The sequence below is a fragment of the Puntigrus tetrazona genome, chromosome 12, assembly GCF_018831695.1.
Source record: "Puntigrus tetrazona isolate hp1 chromosome 12, ASM1883169v1, whole genome shotgun sequence".
NCBI lineage: Eukaryota > Metazoa > Chordata > Actinopteri > Cypriniformes > Cyprinidae > Puntigrus > Puntigrus tetrazona.
Window position 1 is genome coordinate 13,637,000 of NC_056710.1, and position 25,305 is coordinate 13,662,304.

General features: G+C 38.7%; 1 protein-coding gene across 35 annotated transcripts in view; it reads right to left on the reverse strand.

Moving 5' to 3' along the window:
* The window catches only part of tcf7l2 (transcription factor 7 like 2), an 81,921-nt gene that overhangs the window by 27,580 nt on the left and 29,036 nt on the right, over positions 1-25,305 (reverse strand). For 25 of the 35 annotated variants that reach the window (XR_006252221.1, XR_006252219.1, XR_006252218.1 and 22 more), the window contains one exon: positions 21,931-21,990. The exons of the other annotated variants lie outside the window; for them this stretch is intronic. Coding sequence is in view for 21 of the 25 variants with exons in the window: in XM_043253770.1 (XP_043109705.1) it covers positions 21,931-21,990 (60 nt within the window). In the remaining 4 variants the exon portion in view is untranslated. The remainder of the gene's footprint in view (positions 1-21,930; positions 21,991-25,305) is intronic. 35 annotated transcript variants of the gene reach the window in all.

Below are 25,305 nucleotides of genomic sequence, written 5' to 3' on the forward strand. Positions count from 1 at the left end.
AAACGAAACAAAAACTAAAAACGCAGGCAGTTTTATTTATAACATGAAATGTATAATCACAATATACCTTGTAACACAATATCCACAACAGTCCAAAATCAAGATACACAAGGCAGTGTGCAGAGATTAAAAAATGCAGCACTTGAAAATGCGATGTTTGCATGAATCAATGTCAAGTAGAGAAGAACGGGCAGAGATGAAAAGACGCCGTGTCTTAATGCGCATCGAGAGAGAGGGAGAAGAAGGTGCGATGCGCGAGTGTGTGTGTCTATGTGTGTGAGCGATGAAGAGGAGCGGCGAGACGCGGAGAGGGAGCCGCTGTGAGCCCGAGAGTGTCGACCCAGCACGATCACATCAGCGCTGGTATCAAATTAACTCTCAGACTTTGAAACTTATTGATCTGCTATTAAGACACTGGTGAACTTGATGAAGTGAGTGCTGTAGGTGACGCGGTGGCTTCAAAGTCTCGCACAAGCCACATAAAACAACCTGCTTTGATCAAAGCAAGAGAGGGAGCTTCAGAGGAACCCCCAGTTCCACTCGTCGTCGATCCGCTTATGCGGACCCCCAGTCCAGTGCGATCCTCAACCCCCGTCTCCTCCGAAACAACCACCACTACATGTACTAACCTGACGAACGACAGCAAAATGCACAGAGCTTTACCACAAACAAGTCGGCTCAGAATATGCAGAGAAGTGTAATTTACAATGCATTAAAATAATTGTTTAGTCTCCAGATTCTGTTTACAACATATTGAGGGAGGGGAGAGTATTAACAATGTTAAAAATGCGCCGGTAACAACATGATTGTGTAATAAAATATGATCCCTTTGGCAAATCTTCACATCTCACTCTGCGCTCTGCTGATCACCGCTATGTTCGTGCCACTGGGTGGAGATAGCAGTTAATATTACCATTTCACTTGATAACGATTAGCCAGCATTGACAAATAACGTAGGGAAAAAGGTCCTTTTAAGTCCCGTTTCGCGGACAAAAAAAAATATATAACACATTTAAATTTCACTCTAGGCAGCAGCCTCTATTTTATCTTTCTTTCTTTTCTTTCAATAAAGAAGTCTCACTAAATGGATTTCAATGAGCTTCTTTATAAACATAGCAGAAAAAAAAACGCTCAGGTTTGCACACAAGTTCCTGGCCTAGAGGGTTTGCCTAAAATAAATATTAAATATTAACAACTAAATTAATCATGGGAAGGACAGTGTTTGTACTCTGGCTCCAAATCTCAAGAGGAGCATGCCTTGGCTCCGAGTGTTAGCGCTAAGCTGTGTCTATGTAATTAAAAGTGTAAACAGATGACAAATAGGAGATATTTAAACATTTGCTGCGTGTTTCTCTATCCTTCTCTGCGCTAATTTATTTAGTTAAGGGAGAAATCAAAGAGGGGGTGTTAAGCACTTCAGCGGGAGATGACAGTAGGTTTAAACACGGCTCAGGAACATGACAGCTTGCACGGAGCAGAATGAAAATCCTGACAATTGGTTTGATGGCTCTTGTGTGGATTTTTTTATTTTAATAAATATATGCATGTGTATTTTTTTTTTCTTTTTAAAGTATATTTAATCGAGCCGCTATATTGCCGTGTTCCATGAAGAAAGAGGAAATAAATAATGCTCAAAAAAAAAAAAAAAAATTTTAATGGACTGCATGCGAAAAAAATATGTGTAGTTATTTTCCATTTAAATCTGTTGTTCGGTTGCCATGAACCAATGTCAAACCATAGCCCTATTACACTAAAAAAAAAAAAAAACAATGAGAAATTCAGAGCAAAAAAATGCCTACGGCGCACATATCATTTTTAACCCACTTGCAATATCTAACTAAAAGTTATCACTTCCATTGTGACAAAAAGAAAAAATACATAAGGGGTGATGATGGGTGGAAGGAGAGGCAAGAGCAAAAGAAGGAGAAAGAGAAGAAGAAGAGGAGGGAAAAAAGAGCCCTGTGCCACAAGCATATATAAGAGAACTTTCACCAATTAGTGAGGAGAAACAGGAGAGGGAGCTGCCGCAGAGATGGTGCTCAAAGAGCCAGGCCTTGCGGCGAAGCTGTCATGTCGGCTGGATTGATCAACAGGCCTGCTATTTCTAATGGCATGTTGTCATGAAGCTGCAGCCATGGGGAGCCACCTGCCTCACTCCTTGTAGACAGCAAAATATATGTGTGTGTGTGTGTGTGTAAGTGTGTGAGTGTGTGTGTGTTTGTGTGCAAAAAAAAAAAAAAAAAAAAAGAGAGGGGCTTATGGTGTTTGTGTCTGTCGTGGGGGTTGGGGGGATTCCAACACCATACTTTTACTTCAACTAACAATTTGAGAAAAAAACTCCATACCTCCTCCCCGTTACTCCTCGACACCCTCCCCATCCCTCAGCTGTTGATATGACAGGTGCACTACTGCTCTTTTCTTAGCACCAAGACCGCAACACAAAGCCCCGGCTACGCCAATACGGGAAATGTTCGCAAACAATAGATTTAACGCAACCATTTTCCGCGTGAGAAACGAACACGTTGTCGTTCGAAAGGGTGCTTTTATGATCAACCTCTCTGATGCCACAAGAAACTATCGCTAATTATCTAATCGTAAAAAAAAAAAAATAGCTAGCTAATATGCAAATCAGATCAAGCGCAAAACAAAAAAGCGACGAAGCGCGTTCGAAAAACGAGCAAGGATGTTTCATGCTTCTGTGGACACAAACAAGTAGCCGTCCTTCATTTCGACTCTCCACGGGCGTAGAAGTGCTGCCTCGCTAACGATGAAAAGTCAAATAAAAGTTACAGAACTTTCGAGTTCAAGGTAGCGCTAGCCATTTTGAGTGTATGTCACGTACAGGTAACCTTTTTATCGGGTCCGCCTCTGGTCTCATCAGTCGATGAAATTCTCTGCCCGCGGCCGTGGCTTAGCCGAGGGACACCAACCAATAGAAAAATATTTCATTGTGTTAGCATTTCAAATGCCGAGTGGAGCGCGGGGGGCGAGGAGGGCCGGGAGAAGCGCTAACCGATCATTGCCAGTGGAATTAATTGGCTATTCCGAGAATAATGTCCCTTACTGTGGGTCCTTGGAGGGCTGAACACTAGCAGAGTCTACGATTTTTTTTTTTGTTCGGTGTCTTCAAAAAAGGACCGCTTGGGGGTACTGGCCGCATTAGGGTTTTAGCTCATTCCCCTAAAGGGCGGGAAAAAAATAATCAGAGCCAGTGAACCGAACTCAGCTAATCCGCACCCTAATTAAAAACACAGAACCCCATTACACCTAGCCATATTGCCAATTGGCGAAAAAAAAAAAACTATTTTACGAAGACAAAAACTGAAATTACAGGAAACTACTTTCGCAATTTTTCGTTAACTGGCGAAATTTAGTTGATGCGCGAAAAATGGTGGAAACGTCCGCGCGAACATTGCGAACAATGGATTGCATTCGGTTTGCGGCCAGCGTTCGATAAATGGCTAAAGATGGAGCGACCGTGGTGGTGCTTCAATCCTTTTATTCAAGGGGATTTGAATTTAAGCTCTTTTCCACATCGGCCAAGCATATGCATTGACCCTAACTGATATCTGTGCATCTCTTAGACATATCTTTATCTAACCTTTTTTAAAGCCCTGTGCCTTTTCAAACTCAAAACAGCATTAAGAATAAGTATTGTCTGGAGTGGGAGGGTATCCCTGGGAGACAGTTCCTTCGAATTGTTGGGCCTGGTTCGAGGCAGGAGCCTGCAGGATACACAGCTGCTTATGCACACCAGTCAGATGCTCTGAGTGCAGAGAGATAAACAAAACAAACCGCAGAAGGAGAAAAAAATAAAAAATGTGAAAAAGAATAGCCATCCCAAATGTTCTATCTTTCCACACCGGGCTTCGGCGGGTGTCGATTTCATCCCATCCGTAGATGTATGGGCGATGCAGCGAGGCCCTATTATACGCTTTTCCTTTGCTCATTGTGAATTCCGACAACGAAGTCAATCTTATTAACTTCCGCGCTGGTTCACACATGACATTTTCTTCAATTTTCTCGCCGACATCAAAAACATCAATTAGCAGCTCGAAAATAGGAAGGAGCGAATGACAGAGTACGATAACACAGACTTATTTGAAGCTAAGAGTAAATCTATTCTCCGGTTTCTGAATGTGTTCATTACAATTTTCAAAGAAGACCTCCAAATAGCAAAGAAATTAAATTTATCTCCTAGAAATGTCCAGATTTTTTTTTTGTTGTAATCCTGTCTGTTTCCCGCCCTCGACGTGTGACACAAAAGCGTAATGGTGCTGCATACTCGCTCTCTCATTATAGCAGATCACAATGCAAAACATACGACTAAAACATCAACATTTTCCTGATAAAAAAAAAAAAAAAAAAAAAAAAAAATATATATATATATATATATATATATATATATATATATATATATATATATATATATATATATATATATATATATATGATAAAAAAACAAATATCACACATGTAATAAATAAATAGCTATATATATATATATATATATATATATATATATATATATATTCCTGCTCTTTCTGTCATACTATCGATCAGTTTCCTGTTATTCTTTTGTATCTCAAAATTCAAAGAAACACAATCCTGCACATTAATAAATTGAGCTTTCCGTCCTTTTATTTTCTCCCTGTAAATAAAAAGCATGTAACTCAATAAACTTCTGATAGTAACCTTTAAGTAAAAGGTTATTTTTGCTGATAGCCAAACATTATTACACCGCTTCCCCGTGCTTATGTTACATCTCCAAGGGGGTGAACACAAGCAACTTCAGTGGCCCTGGAAAAACACTCTGGTGGAGTGCATGTGAGAGGAGAAGTAGGATCAAATTCCTCCGGCCCATTGATTTCTGATCTTTTGACATTATTTAGCTGCTTCCTATTTTCTCGGCTGTCTGTTTTTTCCACGTCGTGAAAGACAGCGATGTCCAAACAAGCGACGGTTGGGATATCTACTATCTGTCAAAGGCCTGGGCTCTTCCCGGCACTGCAACAGTGGAGAGTACTGACACAGTACCGAGAATCGCCGGGATGAAAATATCACTCTTTATAATGGGGCCTAATCAGATTTCGGATGCCATTTGCCTTCTAGCGAACGCTGGATGGGTGTCGTGGAGCTGTGGCGGTGTAACCTATACGCGTCCCGTGGCCGTCTACGCTCCCCGTCCGTCTGCCCCTCGCAGCGGAGTATTAAGAAGGTTACATTTATCAAATGACTGATCACCAAAGGGGATCGTTGAGAAGATCTTTCAAAAGGAGTGCTGAAAGAGTATTCTAACCTTCGACTCGGAATGAAAATGGATTATTTTCAAAATGCACAGTTTTTCTTGACAATCAACACTTCAGATTAACAACGGCTTTCCTTCGCAAAAAATTGCTGTTATTCTATTGATGTACTGAAACACACACACACACACACACACAAATTCACAAAAACAAACCTTACATTAAAAATCTTCAAATGTCATTAACCCATTAAACAATTCATTTTAATAATGAGTACCGAAGAAGCATCTGATTTTGGTCAGACCACCGACGTGGGCTTCAAAAATTATTAGCCTACATCTAAATAATCAAAATGGTGACAGTAATGTCCTCCAGTCTGACACTAATGGACTTTCAATGAGGTAAAAAAACAAACCGGGGGCTGAGGGACCAAGTAGCGCCTTTCTTTGCAGTCCCGATGAGGTTTCAGCCGAATCTGTGAGGGCAGTGACCCCTGGTCTAATTCTGCTAACCTACTAAGCCAACATAATGTGAACTGGACAACTGCAGTTGTGGTCAGCTTATCATAAAAATATACATTTGGTGCATTATTGCAAAGGGAATGTTTACGTGCCAAAGCACAGAAAGCATTTCTCCTTAGAAAGCATTCTAAGTAACTTCATAGGGGTGTACCACAAATTAATAAAATCGTCCAATCTCCAGTGAACGAAGCATTTAGCCACAGCACAAGATGTGCGTTTTAAATAACATCCTGTCCGGGCATCCTATTCTCATTTGGTGATTACTCATCCCTTGGCTAATTTAACCTTAAAAAAAACAGGTCTGCTTCCTTCTACCATTACTTTTCTAATAACTAATTTTTTAGTTAATTTTAGCACAGCCATGTCACTTTAGTACTACCCTTTGCATCTACCTTTCCAATTACTTTTAGAGTTTGGGATTTACAAATTTTCTTTCATGTCCTATGTTGGCAGATAAGTCTCCAGCTCCTGGCCATGAAAGCAGCTTTTTAATGAGCTGCGCTGAGGTTAATTGGTTCGCTAAGATCCCCAAGTCATGTGTCTCAATATGAAATTAAGCCATTTCCTGGAGTTTCTCTGACTTATTTAATTAAAAACACTTCAGCCCAATTTTCATTTCCCACAGTATACAGAGTACGCTGCGGTACGCTTGGATTGGGACCTCTCACGTTTTTTTCGCTTTCCTTTTGAATATGCATTTGTTCGTCAAGGACAATTCATCTGCATGTACGATTAGCACTAGGGTATTCTCTCTGCCGCTATAATGTTATTCTACACTGTCATTTGTTATTTACGGAAGGAATAAAAGTCATTTTATTTAAATGACACATTTTGTATACATTTTTTTTCTTTCCCCATTTTGAAATTTCTCTTTTTTTCCATCACATAGCTGCACAAATTCAGTGGCAGCGGTACAACAGCAATGATGATTTAACAGCTAAATACAACTAATTATTCAGTTTCTGGCAAATGTTAATGAGGCTTTAATTTATAGCACTTTAATTGACGTCATCCACAAAAAATAAATAACAACTAAAATAACATAAAAGTAAAAAAAAAGGAAAGATCACGCCAAATTAATTTATTTTTTAAAACTCAGAATTGTCATAAACAGCCTACCAATGCTTGCAAATCAAGCAAACAAAAATAATATTGGCCTTCTTCAACACAAATGGACATTATCGTTGTATTTATTCAATATAATTAAAAATGTATATTAGTAATTATGATAACAGTATTAAAAATAATAATTCTACCAAATCTACCAAATCATAATAACCCTTCCTCTTCCTCTTTGTTGTCCTATAGAACCACAATATATATTATTATTATTAGAAGTAGTAGTCCTAGTAGTAGTATTACTATTATTACATAAAATTATATTATTATCATTTAAAATAAATCAAAAAATAACTAAAATAATTAAATTAAATTAAACTAAATTTTATTTAATTTATAAATTATTATTGTTATTATTATTATTAATAATAAAATAAAACAGAATAACAATAATATTCTGAGGAATTATTATTTTTGGAAGGGTTCATAGCAAAAAAATCTATCTCATCTATCTATCTCATTCTTGTTACACCATCAGTGTTATTCACTTATTATTAGGAGAGACATGATGTGAACCTGCCCGTCTATGAGTCCCCCCGTAATTAACAGTAGGGTGAAAGTGTTAAGGTTAGCCTCTTGCTGATACGGTTCAATCCTCCTGACAGAGTAATTACGGGGCTGCTCAATAGCCAACCATTTCACAAAAAACTAATTCAATCCATCTTCATTTCCTCAGCTCCGCCCCTCTGATTGATGGATAGTCGTCATTAGTAGGTGACAAAACACTGAGTTGAGTGTGCAAAAGGAAATGTGATAATTCCTGAGCCAGTGGAGGATGCGATCCCAGACACACACACACACACACACACACACACACACACACCTGCCCAGCTCATATATTACAGTGAGAGTCTGGACTAGGAGGCGGAACAGAGGGAGAGTTATGGGTCACTGACCATGGAGCAACCTGGGAGAGAACGTACACACACACACACATGCACGCAAATAGAGCTGTGAGCCCAGTCATAAACGCACACAGAGGACTCCTCACACACACATGCCAGCACTCTCCTCCAGACCTTTTTATAGCTGCGTAGACCATTTAAAACAAGAAGACACCCCCTCACACACACACAAACTCTGAGCAGTCTCATATACATCGCTTTCAAACACTAACCACAAACCACTGATTAACGGAGACTTGTCTGCTTCACTATATTTTAAGTCTATGGCTATATTCTGACCCAGCCGGGTCATATATCTTAATTATGTGTTCTGTTTTTTCCCTCCACAGGGAAGGCATGGGCTCCGGCGCTGCTGTACGAGGCCTTAAATGAGAGCCTTGCAAACTTCATGGCTTGTTTGCCGACAGCATTTGAGATTACACATCTCACTCTGAGCTTTAAGAAAGTTATTTTTGTGCCACCACTGTCAACATATGAAATTGCATTCAACATGTAACAGAGTTCTTGAACCAGTGGCTGGACTAACAGGTCCCACACCATTGGATGAGCTAGTATAGGGATCGTTTATGAAAGCTTTTAACTCTCCCTCATGTCATTCTGAAATGTTTTGGTCCGTGCAATGAAAGTAAATGGGGCCCAATTCTGATTTGGACCCCTTTGAATTTTATTGTAAGAAGAAAACCAATTTTCCTTCTTTGTAAAAGCACATCACACTGTTTTGAAACAACATTCATTTTTGTTCAAAATACCCCTTAATCAGACTGCCCGCCATAGTCTCGCCAGCCTATCTCAGACGACGCCTAATTATCTCCATCTCGGAGAAATGAATATGCATTTCGTACAGGCAGATGGAGTCTTTGTCCATGAGTAAATGTGGGAAATCTTGATAACAGACGGCGAACACTCGGTGGCGGCACGTTGTCTGCGGGGTGCGATTGCCGTGCGGCACGGCCGATCGAACAGCTAAAGGAACATGGCACTCTCACAGTGATTATCCCACTCTCCTCTGGCTCCCGGTTTCGGGGTCAGCGGTGCTACTGAAACACGGCTGGCCTTGCCATTTCAATGATTGAATTTGGTCTGGATCCCTCAATCGATTGTGTGCAGTGACCCTCGAGAGCCCCCCACGAGAACGGCCCGCCGCACCTCACGCATGGCCTGGAAGAGAGCATCTGTACGCAAACACACACAAAACACTCACGGATACTAACAAACACACTGCTGGGTTCACTTAGAGACTCGTATACACTCAAGTAAATAACTAAAAGAAGTGTGATGGGAGGGTACTAACTAATAGTAGCGATGCTACCAACCTCTGCAATTTAGAGTTTTTAACAAGAGCTTAGTGGTTTTCAAAATGTGGAGATTTTCCAGTAACAAGCTACTTTTGGAAACGATTAGTGGTAGACCAATAACCAGGTAGGACTGATTCATTTGAGATAATCGTTTTGTTCAAATGGTTGATCTAAATAAGCCAATTACCAAAAAAAAAGAACACAAAAAAGAAGTTTGGGTCCTGATATATACACACACACATGCACAATTACTCAACAATGTAATTTTATAAATAAATAAATAGAAAACTAAATAACTAAATAAATTCATTACATTATGTATGTGTGTGTGTGTGTGTGTGCTGGGCACTGATTAATCACGTTGCACAAAATATATGTATGTGTACTGTGTATATTTATTATGTATATATAAATACACACACATGCATGCATATATTAAAGAATAAATATATGTTTATATATATATATATATATATATATATATATATATATATATATATATATATATATATATATGATATTCATATCAAATATATAATATGATATTAAAATAAACATATGCATGTAAATATTTTATATACAAAATATATACTGTACTGTATGTGTCTTTATATACATAAAAATAAATACAGTATACACACATGTATTATGTACACAAAAAGCAAATAACTGTGATTAACTGTTGCCCAGCACAACAAAAAAAACATTTCAAAATTACATAAAATACATACAGTATCAAAAGTAGGCACCTTTTAGTACAGTTAGCTTTTTTAAGCAATTTAACTCAAGTTTAACTGCTAGCTTCAAGTTTCAAAGTTGATTCTTCAACACTGCTAGGGACTATAGTCTTAAGACCGACAAGTATTTCAGCACCTGGCAAAGCACACATCATCAACACCCTTCTTAAATGTTCCTGGCAGGCGTTATTTAACCGCAGAGGGCTGAACCGGGTTCACCGGTGGGTGATTTCTCCCTGGTTGACACACCAGCAGAGCGAGTACATGCGAAAGTAAATGTGTGAATAATTCTTAGACCTGTGTGCTCTTGTTCTGCTTGGTTGACTGCAAAGGAAGAAAGTAATCCTCATCCTCTAGAAGCAGTGGCACACGGCAAGTCTAAACTCATTGAGCGCCACAAACAAACACTCTTTGGGCTCATGCTACACATTTCACACGCATACAGGCACATGGCAAGATGGCGGAACGCTGTGGCAAATGCAGCGTGCCGGCCTCCAGACCCTGCAGTTTGTTTAGTAACACTTGAGCTTATGACGCCCGAAGGGTGCAATTAAGTCCAATTACAGTCTGTGGTTTTTATTAAGAGCTACAAGCTGGCCAGGCTGCGGGGCCAGTGAGCCGAGCACACACATGCACAGACGTCGACTTCAGCACTGCTAAATCAAACCAATTCAGACACAATAAAAGGAATAAATTATGACTTGCTATGCAAGTACAATAAAGGTAATATAAGGAGATCAGTGCATATTGTGCAATAACCAGAAAAATTAATAAATGACAAATGGGAGATGAATGGCGTGCAGAATTATCAGAAAGGAAAAGGCCACAAGTAATAATGAGTAAAATATATATATTTCAATGTATTGCAAAATTTAAAGAAAGTACAATACTTTAAACTGCTATTTTTTTAATAACAAATATTAATGCAAATATAATGCCAAAAAAAAAACATTATGATCCATGGAGATATTTGTTAAACACACACATATACATATATGTAATATGTACTGTTAAGGAGTGTATTTTGACAACTTTAAAGGGCTATTTTCTCAATATTTAGATTTTTTTTTTTGCACCCTTAGATTCCATATTTTCAAATAGTTGTATCTCGGTCAAATATTGTCCTACCCAAAATATCATACATCAAGATATTTAGATGTATAAATCTCAGTCATATATATATATATATATATATATATATATATATATATATATATATATATATATATATATATATATATATATATAGTTTGTATATGTATATTATAATTACACGGGAGAACGGAAAATGCAAATTAATAATTGAGCTATTATGACTACCCATGACTACCCATCATTCTTATGAGAGAGGCCCTCTTGATACCCATACCCTCTGAAATGGGGGGCAGGTCAAGGGGTCAGATGACCTCACACACCCCAGCGATGTCACCAGGGTAAGCCTGAGATCCCCATACAAAGGGACGAATGAATGAAAGGGAAGCGAATGGAAAAGTTAGAGGTCACTGCACCCAGGGCTTTACTTGTGCGATGTGAGATAAGTACTCTGAACTCTCACTTCGGCTAGATACCGCAGGGCACAAGACCCTTTCAGTCCTGAATACATAAATCTGATCAATATCACGACCAAAAAAAACCCAGCTCAACCCCTCATTTCAACTTCACCAATAAAGAGATAACAAAATAAACCGAAGGAAACACCCAAAATACCAATAGCGCAGCCCGGCCTTTTGATGAAAATGGCAGGGGCAGATGTCACAAAGCATTCTGGGGTTTTGGTCACGTGACCTTGCGCTGGGGATACTTGGGCGCATGACAAGTGAGCTACAGCTGTGACGGAACAAACAACAAGCACATCCTTCGGCATTCATCAGCGCATCAAAAACCAGCCCTGTATCAATCTGTCGTTCCCAGGGAGCGGTGAGAGAGTGAAGCATTTTCCTCTTTGTGTTCCTGTTATTGGGCTGTTAGCTGATCGCTATCATCCTCCTCTTCTCCGCACTGCGCTTGGACACGTTTCAAAAAGACGGGCGTCTTTTTTTCCCCCCCTTTCTGTAAGGAAACCGTCTCCTTAATGGCTTTCAAAACAGGAAGCACAACAATAAAAGTGAAAAGTGAGAATGCTCGCTGCAGACATATTTTCCCTTTTGCAGAGCGACGGCGTGCATCACGCTCTCTCTGGCGTATACACTCACACAAACACGCGACCATACACAGTTACACTGACACACTGACCTTCAGACATTCATTCAGACTCTAATGTATTGTCTGCGTGTTACAAAAATAACTAGTTCTCCCTTAGCAGTTAAATCAGCTAATGCAAAAATCATTTTCATCTACTCACCCTCACAATTTTCCCCATAGAAAACAAAATGAGCTATCTGGAAAAAAAAAAAACGTTCAGAGATCCTTGAAAAACCTATTAAAAAAGTAGCGTGTGCAACTTTTCTTTATGAAAGGAGTAGCGTGGACATTCTTCTGGATGACAGTTTTGCTTTTGTTTGGGTGAAGAGATCGTGATCAGGAATCTTTGGATTCAAACAGAATTTACAGTAATTGATACATTTTACAAATATTATTGGCAAATAATGGACTCAAGGCTTAGAAAATCAGAAAACAATACATTTACACTACCACTGAAAAAAAGTTACTTTTTATGTTTTTGAATCACGTCTCTTATGCTCAACAAGGCAGCTTTTATCTGATCAAAAACACAAAATTGTACATATTTCAAAATGCAATATATTCCTGTAATGGCAAATCAGAGTTTTCAGCAGCCATTGCATCCGTCTTTAGTGTCACATGATCCTTTAGAAATCAATATGCTGACTTGGTGCTCAAAAAATATTTCTCGTTATTATCAATATTGAAAGCTGTTCTGTTAAAAACAGGCTACTTTGATAAATAAATTCATAAGCTCAAAAGAACAATATCCAACTGAAAATCTTCATGACCATCATGACACTTTTAATCAATTTAATGAATATTTGCTGAATTTATAAGAAAAAAAAAGTTTGGCTTTTTTTTTAATGAATGTATCCTGTCTAGCATTTGTGATTACTTTTTTTAAGTCCTGTTCCAAACAGCTTCATTACAACACAAAGTCAGCATCTAACTTCCTCTAGCTTTAACACAGCCATCCTTACAGCAGATCCCTGACCCAAACCTCTGAAACCGCAACCCACCCGAGACCTTCAACATGCCACGAGAAGTGCTTTCAGTTCAGTGGCACAAAAAGCTCAGAGAGACAGCTACACGCACTTCCTCACAGCTGGATAAAACAAACCTTAACAGCACAACTACGCCTCACCAAAGCGCTTCGTTTTTTCTCTACACCCTCAAACGTATTGTGTTGTCTCTAGGTACCAGGAACCTATCTATCATTTCAGTCTAAAAACAGAATCTGCATCACCCTCTTCAGTGCGAGTGAGAACCCCCCCCCACATCCCACCGAATTGATTTCTCCCAGTCGAGGCCTTTCCCAGTGCGGACCGCATCCGCAACAGTGTCATCTTTACCGCCAGTCCTCTTTTAACTGGCTTTTACTCTAGTGGCGGAATGTACAAACGATGAAGGCGGAGGGGAAGAAAGAAACAGAAAAACTGATACATGCGCTCCAAAGTTTCGTCTATTGATTTCTTTTTGATGCACAGCCGAAAAAAAAGGGAAGGAGTTCAAAGCTGAGGAGATCTTTTTTTGATCACCACTAGAATAGCTGTGTTGGTAGTCGGCATGGAAGCAGCGGTGCTAGATGGAAAGTGTTGGTGCGGATTCCTTTGTTCTGGCCGAAGCCCCATGGCAAAGACCCTGACCTGGTGCGGCCAATGTGGTCTTTAGCGAGACGCAACATTAACGCATGCTGAGGTGTGATCTTAAAATTCAGAGTTGTCCGTTCATACATCGCCCTGCTGGACACAAAGAGAATACGTTTGGCTATTGCACTGTGGTTAACTGCAGACAGCTCTTACCACTACATAAGGAGATATTGAGAAAGCATTTAGGAATTATTACATTATTACACACATATATATATATATATATATATATATATATATATATATATATATATAATTTTTTTTTTTTTTGTTTGATGTATTGTTCCTTTAATGTTCTTGATTTTTTTTTTTAACTCTCATCCAGACAGAACAATGTACTAAAATAGCCTAATAATAATATTCTACTACATTAATTGCTGACATTAAAAGCTATATTATTTTATCAAAATAAATAAAAACACGAAAAACTTATATATATATATATATATATATATATATCAAAAATACTGTCCAGCATGAAAAACAGATTGTCATTAGAATTTGCTAAAGATTACAGATTACGTTAACACTTTATTTTTATGGTTACACCAACTAGTTGTTTATTAGCATGCATATTACTAGAATATTAGCCATTTATTAGTGCACACATTAATGCCTTATTCTACATGATCTTATTTTACATCCCTAATCCTACTAAATACCTAAACTTAACAACTAGATTACTAACTATTGATAAGCAGCAAATTAAGAATTTACTGAAAAAATTGTTAATAGTTAACAAAGGTGATCTGAATGTAAAAAATAGGGATCAAGTATTTTAAAATAAATAATCAAAACGGTACCAATATGCCATCTTAAATGTTTGGTGCTTCAGCAAACATACTAAGAAATGCAATAGAATCAAAGAAACTAGAATTCCTTTCCTTAGCCAGGAACACAGACAGAGGTCGTGAGGGGGGAAAGTAGAGAATGTGGAGTGAAAGAAAAGCAGAAGAGAAAAGACAATGACAGGTTGATGGAAAAGGGCAGAGGACAGAAGCAGAGAGAAGAGGAAGAGGAAGATGGCAGTTTACCCCTGTGATGTGTGGGATGGAATCAGCCTGTCAATAATAAATGCCTCTGACCATGTGATAAACGGACAGGTAGGGAACCTGAACACCTACTGCAGGTGCTTTCTGCTCCATCAGAAGATGCTGTACGAAGCACGTTCCACTAGATCCTGGCTCTCTGTGATATGCAACTGTGTCCACTGGGGGCTACAATTAGACCATCAAACCCATTCCAGCCGGGAATCGGCACTCATCTCCAGAGCCTGTCCTCCAAAGAGACGGCCAACTTGTAGATCTGGGGGTGGTAGTCTTTGATGTGCCGTGCATGGAAGAAGCCTCTCTTTTTGCTCATATTAATGGCGCGGAGATATAACAATTAAAGGAGAAGGCAGCGGGCAGACAGACAGCCAGCGTGGCTGCACATCCTGAGCTCGAATTAGCATACTGGAAGTCCTCCAACAGGCGTACGAGCGCTGAGCATGGAAGAGGAACACAGTCATAGCTACCGTTTATAAAGGAACACCCAGCGGCGGGCTGGGTTTAATAGGGTAATTAGACGCACAGACAACTAGTTATAGAATTACAGCGCAGCCATAATATTTTGAAAAAGCTACGATGTTAAAATGATCTAATGTTTTAGTTTGCGGTGGGCCTCCAGACGTGCGGCTATGTAAGGTGGAACGTAATTCCACTTCCTGGACAAGTGCGGTGCTAGCTAACTTCCTTTTTTTTTTTTTTTAATAAGAAGACAAGAGTTTAGTACAGCTGGTCTGGATGAGAGGGGTCCACTAACATCACATTAGCCATGTGGTATCAGTTTGCTTCCTTCTGGACACAAACCATACGATGGCTGACAGAAAACATGTATTTCAGCGCTTGACTGCTAACTGTTTATTGTGTGATCTGTTCATAAAAATACATTGCTTTTATATAGTGCAAACTGGTCTTAATTACCAGAGGGATTATTGCTTGGCATCGTGCATGTGCATGTCATAAATAATATAGCATCCAAAGAGAGGTTCATAGAGAAGCAGTGGGCTTTTCAATAACCTGCAAACTACAGAGCGCATAAAAACCCACTCAGAGCATTCATCCGTCTGTCTGACACTATGATTAAGGAATGCTCCTCGAAAAACACTCGTAAAACAGCTGTGCTGCTGTAACAGATCTTATGTGGCATTTCAACGCAAGGTGGAGACAGCGTAAAAAAGTTCCAATTAAGGTTTTCGTTTACAAAGGGGGAAATAAAATGGAGACGAGCGAAAGTCTCCGGGCTTTCCAACAGGTGCTGGGAGAAATGGGATAAAAAGGCATGCGAGGAGCAGCCTCTGTATCTTAAGGATAGTGGTGACATCTCAGCTTTTTCTCTGTTCGCATCAGGGGTAAAGGAGAAAGAAAAAAAAAAATCCGTTGTGTGAAGAAAAATGTCTTGTTACGGAGGAACGGAGCATGTCGTAGATAAGAGTAGGCCGGTGTTCAAAGGGATACAGGCCAGTGAAGCGCTCGCTTCTTTCTCCACGTCGCTGCACTGTCCTTAATGAGCCTCCCAATAAAGCCTCGTCTCCTGTCTGGCGTCCACGGACGGCACGCCTGTCTCACTTCAATCATGACCCGCCATTTTATTTATTCATTTTATTCCATATTTTTTACTGAAAGTTCACATTACTGATAAACAAATAAAAGAACGTAAAATACGTTTAGCTAGTGCTAGTTATTATTCTGAGGTCTTCATGGGTTCTCTATTAACAGAGACAGCTGAAAAAAGACAGGAAACAATTGTGTGTAAATTGACAGGGTGATATTAGCCATCAAAATTGCCATCACTGTCAAAATAAAATAATTAATTAAAAAATCTAAATCTAAATAAAATGATAAGTAAATATTTGTCAATTTTAAAGTAAAAAAATAAAAAACATATATATATATAATATATATATATATATATATATATATATATATATATATATATATATATATATATATATATATATATATATATAACACAAATAAAATGGAACTGTATTGGAACTTCTCCCACATGAGCACTAAGGTTCCAAGGTGTGCTCACCACAACTGTGACATCTAACTAGGGTTACCAATGTATACAGCTTCAACATCAATGTTTAAAAATGTTCTTTTCAGTGGCAAACACCAACCTTTTTCCATTCCATCCCTCTCATTTTTTTATTTTTCCATCCCTCCAGCCTCCCTTTAGTCTTGCATCTTGTGGTAAGAGTAGTGACAGACTGAACTGGACATGTCAGGGCTGCCCAGTTAGCTGCCTTTCATAAATTAAGCCTAAATACAACACATCTGTTTTCACCACAGCGCCGTGCGGACGAGCAGAAGTCGACATTCCTCTCATATCTGAAACGAAGCTAAATAAATGATAAAGAGAGCATGTGCACACCTGCAACAGCGTGCCAGAACAAGACCACTTTAACTCACTGAATCATTCAAAAAAAGGCTGAACTAAAAAGAAACAATAAAAACAAAGAGATTTTTTGACTGAGAAAAACAGTCCCATGTCATCTTTCTCTTTTTAAAGCCATAATGGAGACAGAAAACTTGGCTCTGACTGCACTTACTGTGGAGAAACATCAAAAAAACAAAGACGCAAATAAACAGTAAAAAGATGTCTGCAAAGAAACTGCTGAGAGGAGCGAAATCAAATAAATTGGAAGTTCGTCTCACAAAAGGCGAGCTGAAGCACATCTGAAAACAATCTGAAGAGGGAGAGAGAGTGAGAGGACAATGCAAAAACAGTTCCAAAATCAAGATACTGACTGACTTCCAAAAACAAAAAACCCCTGTTGCTTTCTCAGTGAAGGCTATGGAAGTAAACGTGATTTCGGCCAGCTTAAGTGCTCCCTAGAAGGGCGTTTTAGGGGCCAACGCACACATACGGACCAAAAGAGTGAAGGTGTTAAACTTTAACTGTCACTGCACATTCAGCCATAACAATAAATTGTTCTTTGGGAATGTCAGTTTCACCCCTCCCCAAGTCTTTGCCTCTTTCTTTCTTTCTCACTTACTTCGACACAGTTCACAGCACACACGCACACACCGAACTTCTGAATCTCACCACATCGTGCGGCCAAAACCGTCTGGCCATAAAGCAGTCAGCGTTTGCATCTGAAGAACAGAGGGGGGACTTCTTCCAACCTAAACAATGGATTAACGAAGGAACGTGCTGCAGGACACTACGTGACTTTATTGGACCCCATGTACCTTCACACGCTCAGTGGCCAAGCTCGATGGAAATCTGAACATGAATTCGCGCGACCGCACATTTGATGGAAAAAGCTATTAATTTTCACTTCAATTAAATTATGCAGTGAATATATCTGGGATTGTGGTGAGCGAGAAGCTTACTAAAACAACCGGGCCGCGTCCAAAAAAAGCTCCTCGATCTACAGGCCACCCGAGGGACGGAGTCTAAATCACTTCAACTTCCTCTAAAAAGTTCACCTAAAACTTCCTGGAAGCACAACAGCCATGCTCAAAAGAAAATAAAGAGCCTTAATTGGTAAAAACAACAGTAATTATGAAAAAAATGGATGGAATGGCGACCAACAGGCCTACAGAAAAAAACAGGCTATGGGATTATCCCTCAGAACAGTGGTTAAAAAAAAAAGTATACAGAAAAAAGTTTTAGTAAGCACATTTATCATTCTCTATTTTAAGTTGTGCTGTCAAATGATTAATTGCATATAAAATAATGTTTTTTTTTTTTTTTTTACATAATCCTGTGTGTCCTGTGTATATGTATTATGTATATATAAATACACACACAGACAGTATATATTTTGAAAATATTTACATATTTACATTAATATAATTTATATTATAAATATAATATCTAAACAATTTTGATTTCAAATATATGCACGCATTTGTGTGTATTTTTTTATATATAATAAACATACACAGTATATCACAAAAATCCAAAATTTTGATAGCCTAAAACATTATTTTGACTATAAATATATTGCATATTTATCCATTTTAATAAAAATATATTCATAAAAAAATGCTATGTTTTAACCTATTGGAATGGAACTTTCTACGAAAGGGAAGTAGGATAAAAGGAATTAGTGATTGCAAAAGTTTTAAGTTGTTTAAATAATTTTCTTAAAAAATAATGCACTTGTTATCTTTAAAACCGGAGTTTAGTTCCTCCTTATCTCTTTCCCCTCCTCTTCCTCTATCTCTTTCTCCATTCTGAGCTACTTTCCCAAGCTACTCTATAACAGGCCTGTGAAAGGAGGTCACATATCAACTTACCAAGCGTCTCTCTCTGACCATATGACCCCTTCGGCAGTCCACGAGGCCCCATGTCATTCCATCACACTCGCTGTCCCCCCACATTCACGTCTTCCAAACCACCATCTAAAAGCTGCCCCCTCCCCTCGTCTGCCCATATCCCGACACTAATTGGTAAATCTGTTGAACCATAGCACGCCCAACAATGAGACACCTGGAGTTCTGTCAAAACAAGTTTCCCTGTGAAACAGCCTCAAGTGCTAATACAGTACGAGTCCCGGCTAACGCCGTCTCGCTCAATGCCGTGCAGGAATATAATGCGTGTGTGGTGGGGGGAGGTGTCGTGGAAAGGTGCGGAGGGGAAGTGTTAATGCCACTTCTATTAAGAGTTTAGATTCTTAGAAGTTCGGGAAGGAGGAGAACGATGCTGTCTGGCTCCAGTGGAAGCCCACAGGAAGTCCTTGTGGAAGTTCTGGCCCCGACTAAAAAAAATCCCAAACATTCTTGCAGTTCTTGTTCGACACCCTCCCCGCCCACCATCTCTTCTGCGCTCTCTCTCTATTTTAGACGGACCATGAGGAGTGCTCTACACACACTCAAGGGTGCTAACAGGGCAGCATGCTGTGGTTTGTGTGAAATTGTGTGCGGCTAAGCTTGAAAAGCTGAGAAAACCGAGAACCTGTAGATTTGCTAACACACACAAACATAAGGAGCAACGCACACATGGAGGCATTAGAGTGACATATGGACAAACAGCTAGATTTTTCCATTCAAACAAGTTCACAAACACAACAGAAATGCACTACTTATGGAACTCTTAAGGAACCTTGTCAAACAAGTTCTGACAGAAACTCTTTACAAAAACAAAAAAGTTCTTCCCCCTGTAATTAGCGTCAGATAATAAAACAAATGAAGATTTATTGTTTTGTGATTTTTATAAATTGCCAATAGACCTCTAAACTAGCTTAGCTAGCAACAATCCCTTATACAATGTGTGTCAACAAGCTTCACTAGCTAAGTTCTAACAGCAGCAAACCAGTGGGAACTAGTCAAAACCAGACCAAAGGTAATATGCTAGTCTATCTGAAAGCTGGATTCAATTAAACATTTTTAATATTTAAATGATTTTTCAAGCATATCACTAATCAAAAATTTAGTTTTAATATATTTAATAATATTCTAAAAGATTTAAAAAGAAATAGAAGAAAAATCATAAAATATGAAAATTCATCATTTTGACGCATACAATGTATTTTTTGGTAATTATATATATATATATATATATATATATATATATATATATATATATATATATATATATATATATATATATATATATATATATATATATATATATATATATATATACACACATATATATATATATATATATATATATATATATATATATATATATATATATGATTATTATTATTTTCTAACATAAAAAAAGTTATTTTAATTGTGATTTTACAACTTAAAATCCTAATTTGTTCAAGAACTGCACTTATTGTATCCTAAACCCTTACTACATGACTACATACAATAATTTTGCCTAGATGTATATTACGTTTTTTATGCTACGTCTTGCAAGATGAACTTTGGCTGCTCTTAAGATTAGCTCTAGAAATTGCTGCTGGACTCAAAATTAAATCTAACAAAACTTTTTACTCGATGAAGGTTAGCATCTTGACATGACCTACATGACCCCGAGGGACAAGACAAAAACAAGACAAGCACATCCCACAATGCCGCAGCTTTCTCTATAGACTTAAACGCAAGGAGATGAGCTAAACAATCGCTTGCCCTACTGATCCGTGCACCGCTGCTGAGTTTTGGCATACCAAGGCTACCCATCGTGCCCCCCTTTCAAATTCCACACACTGTTTGTGTCCATCAAGGAGGGCCGAGGTGCAATTGAGGCACTCAGCGGCAGTGGCCCCATACTTGCGTCACTCCACGCCACAAGAGCGGTGCCAGACAGGCGCTTTCGCTCGCCGTTCTCCCTCTCTCTCGCTCTGCCTCATGTCGACGGACGAGAGGACAATTAGAAGAAGGCCTCGTATCATCCAAACATCCTTAACCTCGACCCACGCAAACCAAGTCACGCAGACATTTACACACACATGATTGCGCGTGTGCACACAAAAACACAAACCACTCCACCTCCTAACTTCTCGCTGGCATACGTTCAACCCCAGATGCTACAAATGAAAAGCATCCTCTTCACGCCAGCTGCTTCAGAGAAAAGGAAAAGAAATCAGAGAGAAATAATCGCCACCATTCCGGAAGATGCAGGAAAATAATTAACAAGGCTGAAGCGGGGGCCTGCGAGCAGACAAAGATGAAGCTCAAGAGGCATTTCGGGCTGCCAGGAATCCAGAGATGCTGAATTTTGCACCGCTGGAGTGGCGCTGATGCTTTCCTGTTACACGCAAACACTGTATACCGTAACAGCGATCCTGCTACAGACAAAAGGCAGCGTGTCAAAGGACAGCAACAGTTTACAATTACCACACAAAACTAAAGGCAGAAGAGCCAAGTCTGCTCGTGAGAGTGTGTGTGAGTGTGTGAGAGTGTGCACAAATGCAAAGCAGACTCAACCCCATTTTATAGAAAAGAGCAAGAGCACAGCAACAAGCAATATCAAATACAGCAGAACATTGCACTGTTATCAAAAACAAAATAGTTTTTGACATCTCTCATTGTAATGATTTTGATATTCTCTATTCTCTACCCTGCTGGAAAACCCAGTTTAAGCTGGAAAACCGTAGCATGATTGCTGGTTTCTAGCAGGTCAGAACTCTTCCAAGCTGGTCATTAGCTAGTTACCCAGTCACAGCGTTCCAAAAGACAGCTTGACCACCCCTAGCTGGATACTACCAGCTAATGACCAGCTCGGACCAGGAAATAACCAGCCAGAAAATAAGCTACCAGCTGAAACCGGATTTTCAAGCAGGTAATTCATTTAAACAATCAATAAGCCAGCTGCAAGAAACTTGGAATTCAGGATTCTCACCAACTGTAATTGGTGAAGACTCAGATCAGTCTGTCCGGGGAATTCCAAGCAGAAGGGCCCCTGCAAGGCAAAGACGGACGTCCCGTGTCACAAATTGAGAACATGGTACACTCATCACTCAACCAGGGCATGAAGGCAAAAGGCATGACTTTTAAAACCACAAAAATGTCTAGCTGTGTGTGCCACCCCTCTCCTTTCCTGTCTGTTTCCTCTCTGACTGCAGTGTCAGGCCGCTGCCAGGTACAAGCCCGAACATATCTCGCATACAACATACAACACACGCAGAATACAAAAGTGCATGTTTGTTTAATGTGATTTGAGGTTGTGATATTGTTAGCATGTTGGCAGTGTGTCTACATCAACTGAACTGACTGACAAAAAGAGTACTGATGTGGCTTTAGGCATTGAGGCTTTGTACACCACGTTCCTGTTGCACCATGTCATCTAGAAAAAGAAAGACTAGCAAGCAATGGCTTAAAATGATCACAGAAGAAAAAAAATCTATTGTTTCAAGGTCTTATCAAATACATTTCCATTTAAATTTTTGGGGGTCTGCAAGACTTTTAATGTTTAATGTTTTCAATGAAATCTTTTAAGCTCACTAAAATTCCAAATAGTAGTATTATGAGATATTGTAATGATTTAAAATGTCATTTTACTTTGTGAAGGCAAAGCTATATTTTTTAGCAGTCATTATTTATTGTTCAGTGTCACGCAATCCTTCCAGATCTTTTTTTAATATGCTGATTTGGTGCTCATAAAACATTTCTTAATACTTATTTTTGTGGATACTGTGATTTTTTTCCAGAATTTATTAATAAACTTTAAAAACTTAAATATAAATTAACTAAAAAACTAAATTAAACTAAATATATTTTTTTATATATGCCTTTTTTATATTATTGTCTTTGTGTTCATCTTTGACACATTTAATTCATTCCTGCTGAATAAAACAGAATTCTTAAAAGAATTTTTTTTTGAATGGTATTGCATCTCAAATGTCCCTCCTAAATATTATATATATAATATTTTTTTGGGATGCAATATTTAGAAATATCATTCATTTATTTAGTTAAAATTCATTCATTAGTTGCCATACAATAAAATATTTACTGGGAATAAAATCATTTTATTTTAAAAATCTAAAAGAAAACTAAAGGAGATATCTCAGGATTCAAATATGAGAACAAATAGAGACTTAAAGTGGTCATTTTTCTCAATGCTGCTGAAAGAGATCTCATACATTGTCCTACAAATGTTCCTGTTAATGGGAAAACACACAAGAGTTGTGAGCGTCCTGAACTCACAAGGTTATTTAACAATATAAACGGCCGAAGGGCTGATGACCTTGACACCAGGTCCCTCATAAAAGAGTTTGTTGACATTCCTTGAGTTTGGTTAAGGAAATGCTCCAGGGAGGCCTCTCATGCACTACACAAGAGAACACGCTGAGATGTTCTCCAAGCTTTAGACAAAGGTCTCAGGACAAGTGGCATCTCCTTGTTTCACACAGTCGTGTCAGAACCGGCACAACTGTGGTTACAGTTACATACAACAAGCCGTGGTTACATCACTATGCACCAAACAGCACCGAAAAGACGGGAAGGAAAAGGCGGAGGCCCTATGGAGAATGAGGGAGCGAAAAAAGTGAGAAACAGTTAAGAGAAGGAGAGAAGAAAAAGACAGTTGGTTCAGTGTCTTGTGGCTGTGACACTGGGGTCCTCATTAACAGCGAGGGGGCTGGGGTTTCCCAGCATGCCTCTGGCCCTCCCAGCCATTGTCAAGCCAGTCCAGGTGCACCACCATTCAGTCCGAAAAAAAAGGCAGCAAATTACCCAGCAAAAACTACAGGCCCCGTGCTAGCTTGAGACACTACTCCTACTCAGCTGGAGTCTGGGAAAATTCCCTGCATGCTTTATCTGTGCGATTCATTTAGTTTACTTTTTATCATTAATATCAAAACTCAATTTTAAGAACCGTTCGAACCCCAGCTTCCAGACAGACGTGTGTTGTGACGGCAAACAGCAGCCATGCCCTCACCGTACAGAGGTTCAGGTGGGAGGTCCCGCTCTGTCAAAACGCAACACATTCCATCACTTCCTAAATACTAATTACCATACAGGAACAGACCACGACTCCTCCAACATTCTTCCAAGTCCCACCCCTTCTATTCTTCCTCATCTCCCTGCTTTCTCACTGTTCCCGCGTTTTCCTGCTGTTGGTTCACTTGCACACAGCGCTTGCACGCATATGCACACTGCTGTGGGGCCTCGTGGGGAAATAGTTAACACTCCAGCCGTCCCCCGCTGCCTGTGAAAGCCCAGAAAACAATGGAAACATTGTCCAGTCTCAACAAGACTCGGAGCAAGAGGACAATGTCTGTGTGTGCGCGTGTGTGTATTAGACAGTGTGTAGTGTGCTTGCATGAGGTTGTGAGTGTGAGTGTATCCTTTTGCCTCAGCATTATTTTAGAGAGCAGCATTAAAATGCTAACTTTTATTTCACTGATTTTATTTCAATAAAATAAGTTGTATAAAATAATTTGCAACACACATACACAGTATTCACTATCAATTTAGCACTTCACCTGACCCACAAAAAGACTAGCTAGCTTTAACTAGCTAGGGTATGGTTACTGCATAGAGACATATAATTAGTATAATTAGTCTGGGCAAATTACAATTAATTACAATAATAATAATAATAAAATAAATTTATATGTGTGTATATACATATATATACATATATATACATATATATATATATATATATATATATATATATATATATATATATATATATATATATATATATATATCTCTCTGTGTGTGTGTGTTTGTCAAATGATTAATCACAATCCAAAAGAAACTTTTGACATAATATAAGTGTTTCTACCGTGTAGATTTATTATGTATATATAACTATAAAGCTTGCATGAATATATTTTTAAATATGTAATGTCTATGTTTTAAATAGATATAAATATTTTTAAATTATAAACTTTATGTGTGATTTTTTTTTTTTGCCACTGAGATTTCTGTCTGTAAGTAAACCAGTACTTACTAAATTTAAAAAAAAAGCTGAAATTATGGTCACAAAGTTTTCACAACAACATATCAATCAAATGGTCATTTCCTGTGTAAGTAGACAGGTTTTGACCACAATAAAAAGCTGCAAATGGCCAGACTTTATGCTGTGAGTTAAACATCTGGCTATACCAATCTAGTATACGGCCTACACCAAGAAACACTACATAGGGAAACGCTGATGGACAGCTGTGCATATGAGTCGAGAAAGAGAACTAGAACAGGAAACTGATCCCGGAACGAATGGCCAATGTGCCACAGATGTGGGGAAATCTATCGTTCCGTTGTT